Source organism: Bactrocera latifrons, unplaced genomic scaffold (assembly GCF_001853355.1).
Source record: "Bactrocera latifrons isolate USDA-ARS-PBARC rearing strain unplaced genomic scaffold, ASM185335v1 scaffold_421, whole genome shotgun sequence".
NCBI classification, from domain to species: domain Eukaryota; kingdom Metazoa; phylum Arthropoda; class Insecta; order Diptera; family Tephritidae; genus Bactrocera; species Bactrocera latifrons.
In genome coordinates this window covers 24,285-38,389 of record NW_017537070.1, presented here as the reverse complement: position 1 = coordinate 38,389, position 14,105 = coordinate 24,285, and the positions used below count along the sequence as shown (strand labels likewise).

General features: G+C 32.8%; 1 protein-coding gene across 1 annotated transcript; it reads right to left on the bottom strand.

The window, feature by feature from the left end:
• Window positions 1-2,089: 2,089 nt before the first annotated feature.
• On the bottom strand, window positions 2,090-13,832 carry LOC108972775 (peroxidase). Its single transcript, XM_018939555.1, has 9 exons — window positions 13,520-13,832; window positions 13,118-13,426; window positions 10,697-10,908; window positions 9,908-10,613; window positions 9,670-9,835; window positions 8,302-8,475; window positions 2,572-2,770; window positions 2,268-2,373; window positions 2,090-2,201 (listed from the first exon to the last, which is right to left on the bottom strand). The coding sequence occupies exons 1-9, from the start codon at window positions 13,603-13,605 to the stop codon at window positions 2,114-2,116; spliced, it is 2,046 nt and encodes a 681-aa protein (XP_018795100.1). The 5' UTR covers window positions 13,606-13,832; the 3' UTR covers window positions 2,090-2,113.
• Window positions 13,833-14,105: the final 273 nt, after the last annotated feature.

The following is a 14,105-nucleotide window of genomic DNA, read 5'->3' as shown; positions in this document are numbered from 1 at the left end:
ATATATGTATAAATGAAAGTATATCTGTATGTTCTGGGTAGGCTCCGAAACGGCTGGACCAATTTCAATGAGATTTTCAGGAAATTTTTAGATTAACCCGACGAGTAATCCTGTAAAGTTTGGTGACGATCGGAGAACTTTTTTTGAACTGTCAAATACAGTTTTTATTTATTTTGATAATATTCTATTGTTTTATAACCCAAATTTGTGTTGACACATGCGTTGTGGATATATATGTCAATATGAAACATGTTTAAGTACAGTGGAGTATATTGAAGTATACTGAAGCATATTAAAGCAAATAATTAAGGATTTTTAGGATTTTTGGTGTAGCGCCGCGAATGTATCCGTTTACTGATACGTTTTCAATTGATTATTACAACGGAAAATTGTATTTTTCTTCACCAATCATGTTTCCTCACGGAATCATTGTAATAAATAAAAAATGGCACCCAAAAAAGCAAGTATTGGTAAAAAAAAAACTTCCAATGAATGTTAAGGAAAAAAGAGCGAATGAAACAGCTGATGATCGTGAGTTACGCTTTGAGAAAAATCGTAACAGAATATCTACAAGAAGAAATACAGAAGAAGAGCATGAATCATGACTTCAACAGGAAGTGAAAAAAAACCTTCATCGCGAGCTAGCAAGACAATCCAAAAACCTACGCAAAGACTTGATGCCAATCGTAACCAAATAGCTCAATTACGAAAAAAAATAGATTTAAATCTTGCGGCGTTCAACTACAATAAGGATGATGATTACAGAAATCACAAGGACGTAGTGATCGGTGCAATGAACAAGGATTGTACAGACTGTCGTGCTTTCAAGTTCGCTAAAGAATCCCCTGTAATGTGCTGTTCGAACGGTAAAGTTGTTTTGTCACCATTCACTCATTTCTTGGTTATATATCTAAACGCACTTCAACTTCCAAACATTTTTTTCAAAACATCCGAAAGTATAATTCATATTTCCAGATGACATTCTTTCTAGCAACCATCGTAATGAACAATGGCGGTTACATGCCCACTTTTAAAGTGCAAGGTCAAATTTACCACATATTTGGATCATTGGTCCCAGTTCAAGATGAAGATACCAAGTTTCTACAAATTTATTTCACCGGTAATGAAGCAGCTGCAGAAGCTGATCGGCGTTGGGCAATCAGTACTGAAGTAAGACGAGAAATCGTCTATGTTTCATGAACACAACAGCCTCATAGGTTTATTCAAAACAGCTCTAGACCAGATACCGACAAATGATTATAAGGTTGTGAAAAAAGCAGACAAAACACCAAAAAAAGTGAAAATTGAAAGTAACATATAAATGAGTACGCCCAAAATGCTATGACTTATGTGCGCAAGTACGGACGATCGGATCTCTTCATTACTTTCACGTGCAATCCAACTTGAAAATACATCACTGACCTGATCTCCTTGCCCGAGTATTCAAACAGAAAAGCAAAATCTAGCTCGGGGGAGCGGGCTGGGTACACTAGTATATAAATGTGCTTCAAACAGTTTTAATGTATTGTTGTTCAACTCTTTCCTTCTCAAATGTTCCTATTTTAAGTAAAACAAATATCACCAAATATGAGGTGTCGGTATTYTTATTTTAGTATCTCATACAATAAAAAAAAAATTAATTAAATTTACACATAATACTATTAATAGTTATAAGCTAAGACGAAAAATGAACGGCAAAAACTTGGCGGAATCTTGTCGTTTGTCATTGTTGGTTTACTTTGCTATACGAAGTTATATAAAAATTTATATAAGTTTAGATTAAAGTCGTGATTTTAATGCTCTGAACTGAATAACTTTCCGAAAAATTTCCATTACCTACAAAATTTAACACTAGTCACTCATATTTTTTTATAAATGAGTTATAAATTAAATTTTTTATTAAAATAATATAAAAGTTATAAGATTAGAGTAATATAATCCTCGTATGTTACACATTTTTGAAATTGTTAGCATTCGTGTTATACTCAACGTCATTATACATTTTTCTGCAAGCGCAAAATCTAATGTAGTTACATATATACATATTATATAATTTTTAACATTATTTGCGATATTAAAATATACATACTATGTACATATATAAAACATTTTCTTAATTTGAGTTAGTTTTTTGCTGTACAGGTGATTTCCATTTTGATAAATCCACTTGAGGGAGACTTTTACAATTTCTCAAATTATTTCTGTAAAATTAATAAAAAATAAGTGTAATATTTTATTTATTTATTTTTCCAATTTTATATATTCACCTAATATTAGGAAAAATAAAAGCATTAGTTTGAATATCTTGCAAAAAGTCGGCATTGTTGCAAAATAATTGAGCTAAGCTTGCTTTACGGATTTCAGCCAATTGATCTATGAAATAAATAAAAAATAATGAAAAAATTGCAAATAAACTTATKTATTTACTATATCTATTACAGCTTAGTTGATGGGTGATTCGTAATGCTTGTTTTTTTCGAATAGCGCCGTTTTACGGGCATGATTCACATAAATGCATATATTGGCTTATGTATATGTACAAGGTATTAATTATAGAAAAGCGCAACAAACCTTTCGAAAATCCACTAAGAGGTTGGTAACGTTCAAAAAAGAAACGATCACCCGTCCGAACATTGACAAATTGACGTCCGATTATGCACCGAAATGTGGGCCCAAGAATAGATTCAGGTGCATGTGATTCCAAGGAACCACCAATAGACAAATCTACATCATCTGGAGAGGCATACATCTTTTGAATAAACATAATTTTCTGAAAGAAATAATAGTAATAAAAAAATTCAATTCAAAATTCAATCAGAAAGAAAACACTTCCACTCCTTCTTCGCAACACTTTTAATCTCTACAAAACTTAACTGCAATAACTTTTTTCTGTGTGAGTAGTCGACTTCTTTTTTTTTATTCGGCTTTCCACTTATCGGAGTTGCAGGCAGTCATTACAATGGATAAGTCATGATGACTTAAACTTGTTTCCATACAAATTTCAAATAACAATCCAGTTAAAGATACTAGACTTCCCTGTTCGCCTGGAATATCGCCAAAAAAGAATCAAAATGGTCGAAGAAGACAATATCTTTATAAAGGACCATTTTGATCTTTGAAAGGAAATGTTACTAAGCAAAATTACCATAATGGGGTAAATCAAATCCAGAAATAAACCACGAGCGATGTGCAGATTCATTAACGTATTTTGTTGTATATTTTGTCCAGAACTGCTCCGAAGATATATCATTATATAAAGAGTAAGCGAGGTTATAATCCGATTTCATCCAATTTCACACTGTTGAAGTCTGTATATCTTTAGTAGTTTATGAGATATACCATGGCTCCATCGCATATTCAGACAAGAGTTTGTTTGATAATCAAAATCAAACTTTAGTCGAAATAAGGCAACTAATAGTGAAATTTAATGGTGAAGGTAATACCAACCGTGAAATCGCTGAATTAGTAGGAAGAAGTATTTCCACAGTCGATGATGTGATCAAGACATTCTGTGGTGAGTTCAGATTGGCCAATAGAAGCAGAGAAGGTCAGGGCAAAATATTATCTGTGCGAGAAGAGCTGTATATAATAAAGTAAGTCACAAAAGATCCTTACAAAATGGAAAATAAACTGAAAATTTCTTTGAAAACTCGAAGTGGAAAATACGCTTGTCTAAATACTGTTCGAAATACGTTACACCAATGCGATTACCATGGTAGAGTTCCAACAAAATACTTATATTAGCCTTCAGAATAAAAACAAAAGGTTGAAATACGCTAAGGAGTATTAAACCAACACATTCTAATTTTTTGTGTTTGGAGCACATTAATGTCAGACAAACTATTGTCCGATTATGCGATGGAGAAACTGTATATATTAAACTTATTAGAGGACGGGGCCATGTCCACTTTTTGAAAATATTTTGCCCACACATGCCCCTCGCTACTGCTTAATGCTTAGTCATGGCTTTATAGGTTTTCGGTTAATGACATTTTGTGGGCGTGGCAGGGGACCAATTACACCCATCTACGAAATCGTAATTTTTTTGTGCTATTTGATACAAAAAACTGATTAGCAATAATTCGCTGAGTATTTATTATCACGATTCCTTATCGTGCGACTTTTTCAACCTGCTTCTGGAGAAAATTGTTCGAGCTGGAGAACTAAATAGAGAAGGTACCATCTTCTATAAGAGTGTACAGCTGCTAGCACATGCCAATGATATTGATATCATCGGCCTCAACACCCGCGCCGTTACAATGGGTCTGGCAGTGAACGAGGGCAAGACGAAATATCTCCTGTCATCAAACAAACAGTCGTCGCACTCGCGACTTGGCACTCACGTCACTGTTAACAGTCATAACTTTGAAGTTGTAGATAATTTCGTCTATCTTGGAACCAGCGTAAACACCACCAACAATGTCAGCCTAGAAATCCAACGCAGAATAACTCTTGCCAACAGGTGCTACTTCGGACTGAGTAGGCAATTGAGAAGCAAAGTCCTCTCTCGACAAACAAAAATCAAACTCTATAAGTCAATCATAATTCCCGCCCTGCTATATGGTGCAGAGGCTTGGACGATGTCAACAACGGATGAGTCGACGTTGCGAGTTTTCGAGAGAAAAGTTCTGGCGCCACGTAGCGAAAAGAAGAAACGACTGGCGCGCTGTTGTTAACTCGGCTAAAATCGCGTAAGCGGTGACTACGCCAATCAAGAAGAAGAAGATTTATTATCAAAATGTAAGAGGTTTTAATACAAAAGTTTCCGATCTGTATTTAAATAGCGTCAATTATAATTTTAAAATCATTGCTTTCACAGAAATTTGGTTAAAGCCCCACATTTTTGATAGTGAAATATTCAATAGCGAATTTGAAATCTTTACAYTTGACCGGCTGAACAAGAAAGGAGGTGGTGTCTTTTTTGCTGTTCATTCTTCAATTTCATCTGAAGAAGTCGATGTTTCGCATCCAGACTTCAGAGAATTTAAATGTATTCGTATTTGAGCTAATAGTGGCTATATCTACTTAACTTTATCTTATATACCGCCTCACTCGAACATATCTGTATATATGCAGCATGCTTCATTAATAAATAATGTTTTCTCAATGGCTAATAATGCTGATTCTATGATTGTTTTGGGAGATTTCATGGAATCATGGAAATCTATTGATGATTACACCATTCCTATTAGTACTCGCTTATGTTTTAACGAGTTCTTAGATAAAATGTCGGAGTTGGGTCTTAACCAAATTAATATAATTTCGAACGAGTTTGGTAAGTTCTTAGATCTAGTCTATGTCGATAACGCTTCAATGTTCTCTGTTGTCCGATGTGATCCTTTGGTTCGGCCAGAGGACTCGTATCATCCTGCTTTGGAAATTAACATCGAAACCATAGCCAACTTTGCTCATAATAATACACAAGACCTTTGTTTACGGTTCAACTTTGCGAAAGCTAATTTTAAGAAGATTAATTACGAACTTTCTAAAGTAACATGGCCAGATTACAGTGGCAATATTGAATTTAGTGCTTCCCCCTTTAATGAAACTATTTTAAACTTATTTGAAAAATATGTTCCGAAGTGTGTAAAATGAGTTCTAATTTATGGTTTTCGGGTTTAGTTGCTGACTATTTAAAATATTCTAAATTGCGTCGACAATTTGCTGAGCTTAACAAAATATGTTATAATAATTATATAAATAAAGTAAAAAATAATATTATACGTAATCCAAAATTGTTCCATGGTTTCGTCAACCCCAAACGCAAAATTTCTAATTTTCCGTCCGCTATGAAATATAAGTCTAGTATGTTCAATGACAATCACAGAATTTGTAATACGTTCGGTGAATTCTTTAGGTCCAATTACTCTCCAAAATCTCCAAAAAATGTTCCGCATAAGGACAAGTTATGTGCGATTTCTGTCATTAATGCACCTGCCATTTCCGAAGCAGACGTCTTACATCAGTTAAATATATTAGAACAATCATACAATTATGGCCCAGATATGATTCCCTCGTGCTTTCTTAAGAAATATRCCAAATATATATACCAACCCCTAACCAAACTATTTAATTCATCTCTTATGCAAGGCTTATTTCTATCCATATGGAAAAAGTCATTTATGATTCCTTTACATAAGAGTGGATTTAGGTAATCTATTGAAAACTATAGGAGAATAGCAAAGTTGTCTGCAATACCTAAACTTTTTGAAGCAATTWTAACAGACGACATAACCTTCCGGATCTCTCCACTAATTTCTTGTTCTCCGCACGGTTTTCGTAAAGGGAAATCTACAATAACTAATTTGCTTGAATTTGTATCACATGTATCAACGGGCTTTAGGGAGAATAAGAATACTGATGTTACTCCTACACAAATTTTAGTAAAGCTTTTGATAAAGTAAACTATTCAATTCTTTTGAATAAACTTGATCTTCTTGATTTTCAACCAATATTTCAACAAGTCATATTTAACGATACTCTTTCCGACATAATCAATGTTCCTTCCTCAAGGTAGCCATCTTGGACCAATTCTGTTCTTGTTTTTTATTAATGACATATCATCTGTTGTTAAGTTTTCAAAAGTTTTATTGTATGCTGACGATGTAAAACTTTTTAAATCATTCACCTCGAATAGCGAAAGATGTCAGTTGCAATCAGACTTAAACAACCTAGTTTCTTGGTGTGTTAGAAATGACATGCCATTGAACCTTAAAAAATGTAAAACGATGTGCTTTTCACGTAGATCTGTAGACCCTTCTTCATACGTAAAACAAAACTTTAGGTTGGAGCAAGTATACAGTTTTGTTGACTTGGGAGTAACTATGGACCCCAAACTCAATTTTAATCTTCACACATCTTCCATGGTTTTTAAAGCTAAAGGTGCTCTTTTGTTAAACGTTGGTCTAAAGAATTTAGAGATCCGCTTACCACAAAAATTCTTTCTACATCTTTGGTGAGGCCTATATTAGAGTATRATTTTCATGGTATGGAACCCTTGTTATCAAGTTCACTCTGAGAAAATAGAGTTCGTTCAAAAAAATTTTTACTGTTTGCCTTAAATCATTGGCATTGGGATTTGAGTTTAAATTTTCCCYCTTACACTAACCGTTTAAAACTTATAAATCTCCGYACACTCGCTAGTCGTAGGGAAATGCTTGGTATAATATTTCTTGTAAAACTCATGAATGGTCAGTCTATAGCCCATCTCTCTTATCTGATATTAATTTTAAAATTCCCGTTCGCTCTACCAGGTAGTTTAGACCTTTACTTTTAAAATTTTTTAGAAGAARTTTCGAGTTAAACGAACCATTCTGCCATATATGTCACGATTTCAATTCTYATTCCAGCACATTTGATCTAACAGACTCACTCTTTACCATTAAAAAAATTATTTTATCTACTCTTAACAAGTAACATTAAAAAACTTTAATCTAAKTCTTAATTTCGGCTGTTGACATTTTTGTTCTGTAGCTGAGCAGCTCAAGATCGCAACGTTTAAAACTCTTGACTTTTATGACTCGGCTAATTCCGCTCGTTTGCGGATCGCGTCCCTCGCGTTGGTTGGATGGGAGGAAGGTAATCGTTGGGTATTATATACCCATACCAAGTTTCATCACTTTKTACTCAACCCACAGCTTGCAGGGACGAACGGACAGTCAGTGACCCCGATTTCAACTTGTCTCATCATTCGAATCATTTATATATGCATAACTCTATATCTATGTCGCTTAGTTTTAGGTGGTATGTACAACCATAAGTATACAAAACTATTATACTYTGCAGCAACATGTGGTAAGACTATTAAAAAAGAAAAAAACGTTTACTTCACAAACCTTAACAAAGCTATAATACCATTCACTCATACTAAAGACTCCATACTAGCATAAATTTCTTCGAAGATAATATTGCCCTAGACAATAACCCAAAATTTCGTAAAGATATCTCATTAAATGAAATGAATGAGTTTTCCTTACAATCCCGATCGTATGGCAGAACTAAGCAATTTCGTTGGAGTTTGCATCATTATCTAAGGAGATAATCCATGCTAAACTTCTTAAATTTATCTTGCCACATCAAAAAGCTTCTTGGTGAAAATCTGWAGTTTTCTTTTTGGGTATTATAAACATCATAGTCCAACTTAAGATACCCCGTTTAGGGTAGACAGATTTGACAATTGAAACCCGGGAAATTTTAATTTAAAATTTTCCTTATTTTTTTGACAAACCACTTATTCTGTAATAAACATATATGGTATATAGTATATACACTTATATTTACTGTCTTAATATTTCTACTCACTTGTGGTGATATTTCATTTGAAAATCCGGCCCAGTCGTATGCACGAGGAAGACCACAATATACACGCATATCATTATAAGATGGTAATCCATAGTCTCGTCCACGCTGTATATCAATTGCYTTCAAGTCAGTGCCGTATTCTTCAAAGCTTTTGCGGTCAAAGTAATGTTTTATCTGTTTTATATGTAATAGGAAGATAAATCAGTAAAAGTTAATAATTTTAGGCCTCCAAATTTAGTATGCTCTTGTCTTTCTGTAGTACAAAAAGTGCATTCGACGATTTTACTATGAGGTAATTTATTTAACAAAGAAGTTCCATTAAATTTGRTATGCGAAATCAAATTTCTGGTGCCGAAATCTTAAAATGTTGCAAAAGGCCTTCGGTGATAATTGTTTGTCAAGAGTAAGGGTTTTTGATTGGTACAAACTATTCACAGAGAGTCGAGAACGYTTTGACGACCAATCACGTCGAGGAYGGTCGTCAACAGCAACTGAWAATCAACAGGTCAATAAAATCATGGAATTGGTGCTTGCGAATCGACGATTAACAGTCAGAGATCTTACCGGCATAGTTGAAATATTAGTATGATCAGTGAAATCCATTTTATAAGATAAAGAAAACTGAAAGCATAATTGGTTCTAAAACTATCCGTTTTTTTCGAAAAACAGCGTCGTGTAGAATTTGGATCTATGCTTACGACCCGGAAACATACAATAAATCGGCTGAATATCGTGGCAAAAGTGCGCCGAAGCCGAAAAAATAGCGTCAAAGGAGGTTAAAAATCAAGGTTATGTTGACAGTTGTCTTCGGTTATCAAGGTGCACACAGAATTCCTTCCTACYGTCCAAACTGTCAACAATTAACACTATTTCGGAAATTGACTTTAACAACTGTTACGAGGATTAGAAAAACGTTGTCAGAAGTGTATTGTGGCAAAAGGAGGCTTATTTTGAAGCGGACGACTAAGATTTTGAAAAATAAATGAAGATTTATAAAATTATAAACAAAATCGTAATATTATAGTAGTAGACGAAAAAACAAACAAACTCATTACACTTCATAATGATATAGATTTGACATATTAAGCTTATGAATACTTAAGTTAWTTATTATGATTCAATATATACAAGTAGTATATACGATATAAGTGTGTTTGTAGTCCATATCGAAGRAAAGAGTACTTTATGGATACGATATGAATTTTTATGTAGGCTTAACAAATATTATATACTTCGGACGACATATTTCAGAAGAATGAAAATTAAGTAATTTAATCAAAGTCGCATAAAATATGTCAAAAAGCTCTTTTCATAAATTATGCGAAAAAGAGTCGTAAATATAATATTTAATTTATTACATTAATATACCTCTTTATCTATATTACTGTCCGGACGTTTTTGGAGTTGTGTAGATAAACCTCTGATAAGTGAATCAAAGTTATCACTATCCCATATCAAATTCAAATTCTCGGGACGATCAAAATGATTACTTAATCGCAAAGTTCGATTGAAATTTCGTCTTGATGAGACTAATCTATTAAGTATTTAAAACATTATGCAAATAATTAATAATCAAATTAACTAAAATGATTATATAAATACATACGAAAACCATCCAGGTATTTGATTGTGTGAATATCTGAAAGCAGCCGCGGCAAATTCTGCATAAGGCGCAGCATTAACCGTTGGTGCATAATCGTCCACATATTCATAATTCGTCGTGTGGTGTATTAAGTGTGTATTATAGGCATACGATGTCCCGATAAGTAGCGGCAACCAATCGTAAAATGTAATTTTCTGATACTGTGCAATATTTATCTTCCTTGCTTCGTTGAAGAGTCGTTCATCAGAGTATTGAGGGTTAAAACGTTCCAAAATTTTTGCAATTCGATTGTGCTCGCGCAAAATGATCGTATGTAACACTGTGATTGTAGGTATAAATTGGTTTCGCATATCGGGCAGAATAAAGCATTGGTAAATGTCTTTTCCGCAGTCAGTTTCGGGATTAATTGATAATGGTAGCCAATCGCGATTGTTCACTAAACTAGTTTTCATTAAACCACTTTTAAAAAGACGAAATTTTTTGTTTTCACTCTTAGAGTTGCCGTAAAGAAATGATAGATCCAAATAAGCTGAAGTCGTTGTTATTTTTTCTGAATAAGGCGACCCACTTTCGTGGCATGTAGTATCCGCATCTGAAGCACTTCTTTCAAAATGCCAACATTTTTTAGACGTACTCTGAGTAATTGGACCATGGGGATAAAGAAAAATTGGGTAACAAGAATTGTTTTCCGGTTGTAAGCAACAGTCCCCTGAAAATCGCGTAAATAATATACTTAATTACATAAAAATTTACTTACATTTTAAAGATCATGCTCATTTGAATGATAGTTACCTGTAATGTTCGCTTTAAGAAAGCTTGTCATATCGTGCGCCACCAACTGACCCCATTGAAGAAATGCCATCGTTCGAAAGTCATCCGGTAAGGAAGTTTCGCCGTATAAACCCAATGATAATAGCCGTGCGTTAGGTAACGGTGCGCCTGTTACTGAAGCTGTTGGAGAATAAACACCGTCACTGTATTTTGGCGCCAACATTCGCTTGTATCTGCAGAAAATTTAAAGAGAATGAACATACATAGAATATTAAATGAATACTTCATTTCAATTTGGAATTTAAATAATTTAATTTTTTTCGAAGTGATGCAGACTTAATTTAGAATTCACCTTTTTATCGCATAAAATCAATATTAAACTTTACGTATTGCAGAAGCCTTTTTAATTCGGCATTCAACTACACAAAGTTTTAAATAAGATCGTGTTAATCAGTACCACCTTAAACCAATATCAGATTTAAATATTAATTCACATTTAAAATAAACATAAATTTGAATATAAGATAGTAGATTAAGAATTTATATCACATAATTTTCCAATGAGCATTATTTAAATATTTTAAACTTTTTTTAGTACTGAAAATTTGTATTTTACGATGTTTTAATCGCTTTCTCTATTACTACCAAGTTTATGCTGTTTTTTCGTTTCCCTAATCTCCGATTATTATTAATAATAATCTAAATTAGAAATATAACTAAGAAAAAAAGAACTATCGCGTTAATATTAAATTCGTACTATTCGATGACGTGAAACGTAAAAACCTAAATTCCTTTTTTTTTTTAAATCTTGACGATTAATAAAATACAAAGCTCAAATGCGTGATTTAACTAAGCCAACCAATCAAAAATTTTGTAGTAATTTCTACCCAATTTCGTATCCAAAGTTATCCTTTGTATGTATTTGATCGTTATCTGTAAGTTAATATTGTGCGTAAAAGATGGAATTACATTCAAAATATGCAGTGCGCAGATTGAAATCGCAAGATCGTCATGTGACCTATTGTGAGTTTGAGACAACTTAGACATTAATTAGACCAACATATATTCAATAGTGCTTGAAGATTTGTTCAATGTGTGATCCAACATCGAGTTTTTCTATACCACAGCTTAAAACCCTAAATTATAAGTGGTATACAACCATTTGTTTGTCAGTTTCAAAAAAAGAGTAATACCAACACCCGAAGATGGATAACTCTTCACCACAACGATGCGAACTATCACATATTGACCAAACATAGATTTAATAATATATAACAATAATAATAATAACAGTTGTGTACTTCTAAATGTTTTTTCCAAAATTCATTTATGGATTCATGATCAAAACACCACCTAATATAATTTAATCATTTGGAACGGCGAAATTTATGTTTAATGGCATGTATCATGGGTGTAGTACTTTCAACAACTGAATACTTAATATATTTACATATCTATGTATGTATACATATATATATACATATTTTATATTCTTATTTTGAGCTGTTAATATGCGTAAGTGGTGTTATCATTTTCGACTCACCATGTAAATAACACGTGAATATTTTCTTAATTAGTTTAGWTATTAATATATTTGAACAAATTATTGTATTGTGTGAATGAAAATTGTTCTTGTAGAATTTAACGATCTTCAAAAACGACCAAATATGATTTTTTGCAAAGCCAACTCGTTCAAAACTCATTCTAGGGCAAAGTTCAATCTTAAACCTAATTTTTACAATGTCTTATATTTTTTCAAGAAATAATACCTCAAAACTTTAAAATACCCGTTTTTTGATTTTTTTTTGTTTCTATTTCATAAATTCATTGAAAAAACTATCCAGAAAAAAAATGCGTTAAAAAGAAATTTTATACTAACATAGTTGGACGTATTGAAAACATTCAACTTTTTTTATGTTATACAATTGAGGATTTTTATTAGTCACCATTTTTATATTTAGCTCAAATAAAAAGCCAACTTCTTTTCCAAAAAAACTGATTGAACTATTTGATATTATGGACCAGAAAAGCCTTCAATCAATGCAACATGAAAAAAGATATTTCCAGAAAAACAAAAAAAGTTCGAATCGAAGGGAAATTATTAAATTATATTCGCAACCAGGTCTAATGAAAGTTGAGGAAATAAGAAAGTATTACATTTAATGAACATGTAATAATCATAGTGCTCATAACACCATAAAAGCGATATGTTTTGCGGCAAAGGATACTTTCTTCGATTTGGAAGCATTATTTTGTGAAAAATATAAAATAGACCTTTTTTCTAAATCGTTAAAATCACTGCATTCCTTTCTTATTTGTATGGAAAATCGTGATTCAGGATGCGGTACCTTAATATGAAGAGCACAATCTTTGCCAGATTTTTTTCGTAATTTCGGATGATAATTTCATAATATCTAAGGGAAAAAAGTTAAAAGTACATACCTAGAAGTTGCCATTCCGTAGCCCGAATTTTGAAAGTTATTACACGAGCCGTCAAATGTTCTATATAAAAAGTTTTTTGAATCACTTGCACAATCTAAGGGCGGCAAAATGCATCGAAATTTATCGGATATTTTGGAACTAAAAATAACATCATTCAATTTGGGGACAATGGTTCTGGCCAGATGACTAATATCGTAATTCTTGTTAACCACAGGATTCCTCACACCTACTTCTGCAAATGCTGCCGCTGCGGATGAGGACACGTAGACCCCGGGATCCGCTCCATATTGCTGATAGATTTCGAAAGGACTGAAAACAATAAATATAAAAACTATTTGAGAACAAATACATAAGAGGTTTTGTCTTATTTATTTTTCGAAATTTTGTTTATAAATACTCTACCATTTGCTTTCGAAGTTAGCAACTCTTTTGAACGCAAGAAATAAAAGTAATGATAGTAGAATACAATTGCTTTGTCGGCAGCCCATCTCTACGTGTGATTGCTTGATAAACTCCACTTTTAATATGTACAACTTAAATTTACATCTTAATTTATATAGATGCAGAGATTATATACACCGAATGTTTACTACACAACGAATTTTGCTATGACGATGGCTGTAGATATCTAAAGCACGCGTACAATTCTTACCAATATTTAGCCATCGGACTGTTTTGACACGTTCGTACATTCCGGAAGTGTTAAAATATTATTATAAGCACATATCATAAATTCTTTAATTTAATCAGTATGTATATAGTCCAAAACAAACTTGAGCAATTTTGATTTCTCTTTGAAAGCACTAATAATTTTATTGAGATTTCTTGCCATAATACCGACAAATGTGAAATAAACTCAACTGACGGGATGTTAAGATGCCTTAGAATTTGGCCTATTGTTCCGGTGTAACCTAAATTTATATCTTCATTTATATAGATGCAGAGATTATATACACCGAAAGTTGACTAGACAACGACTTTAGCTATG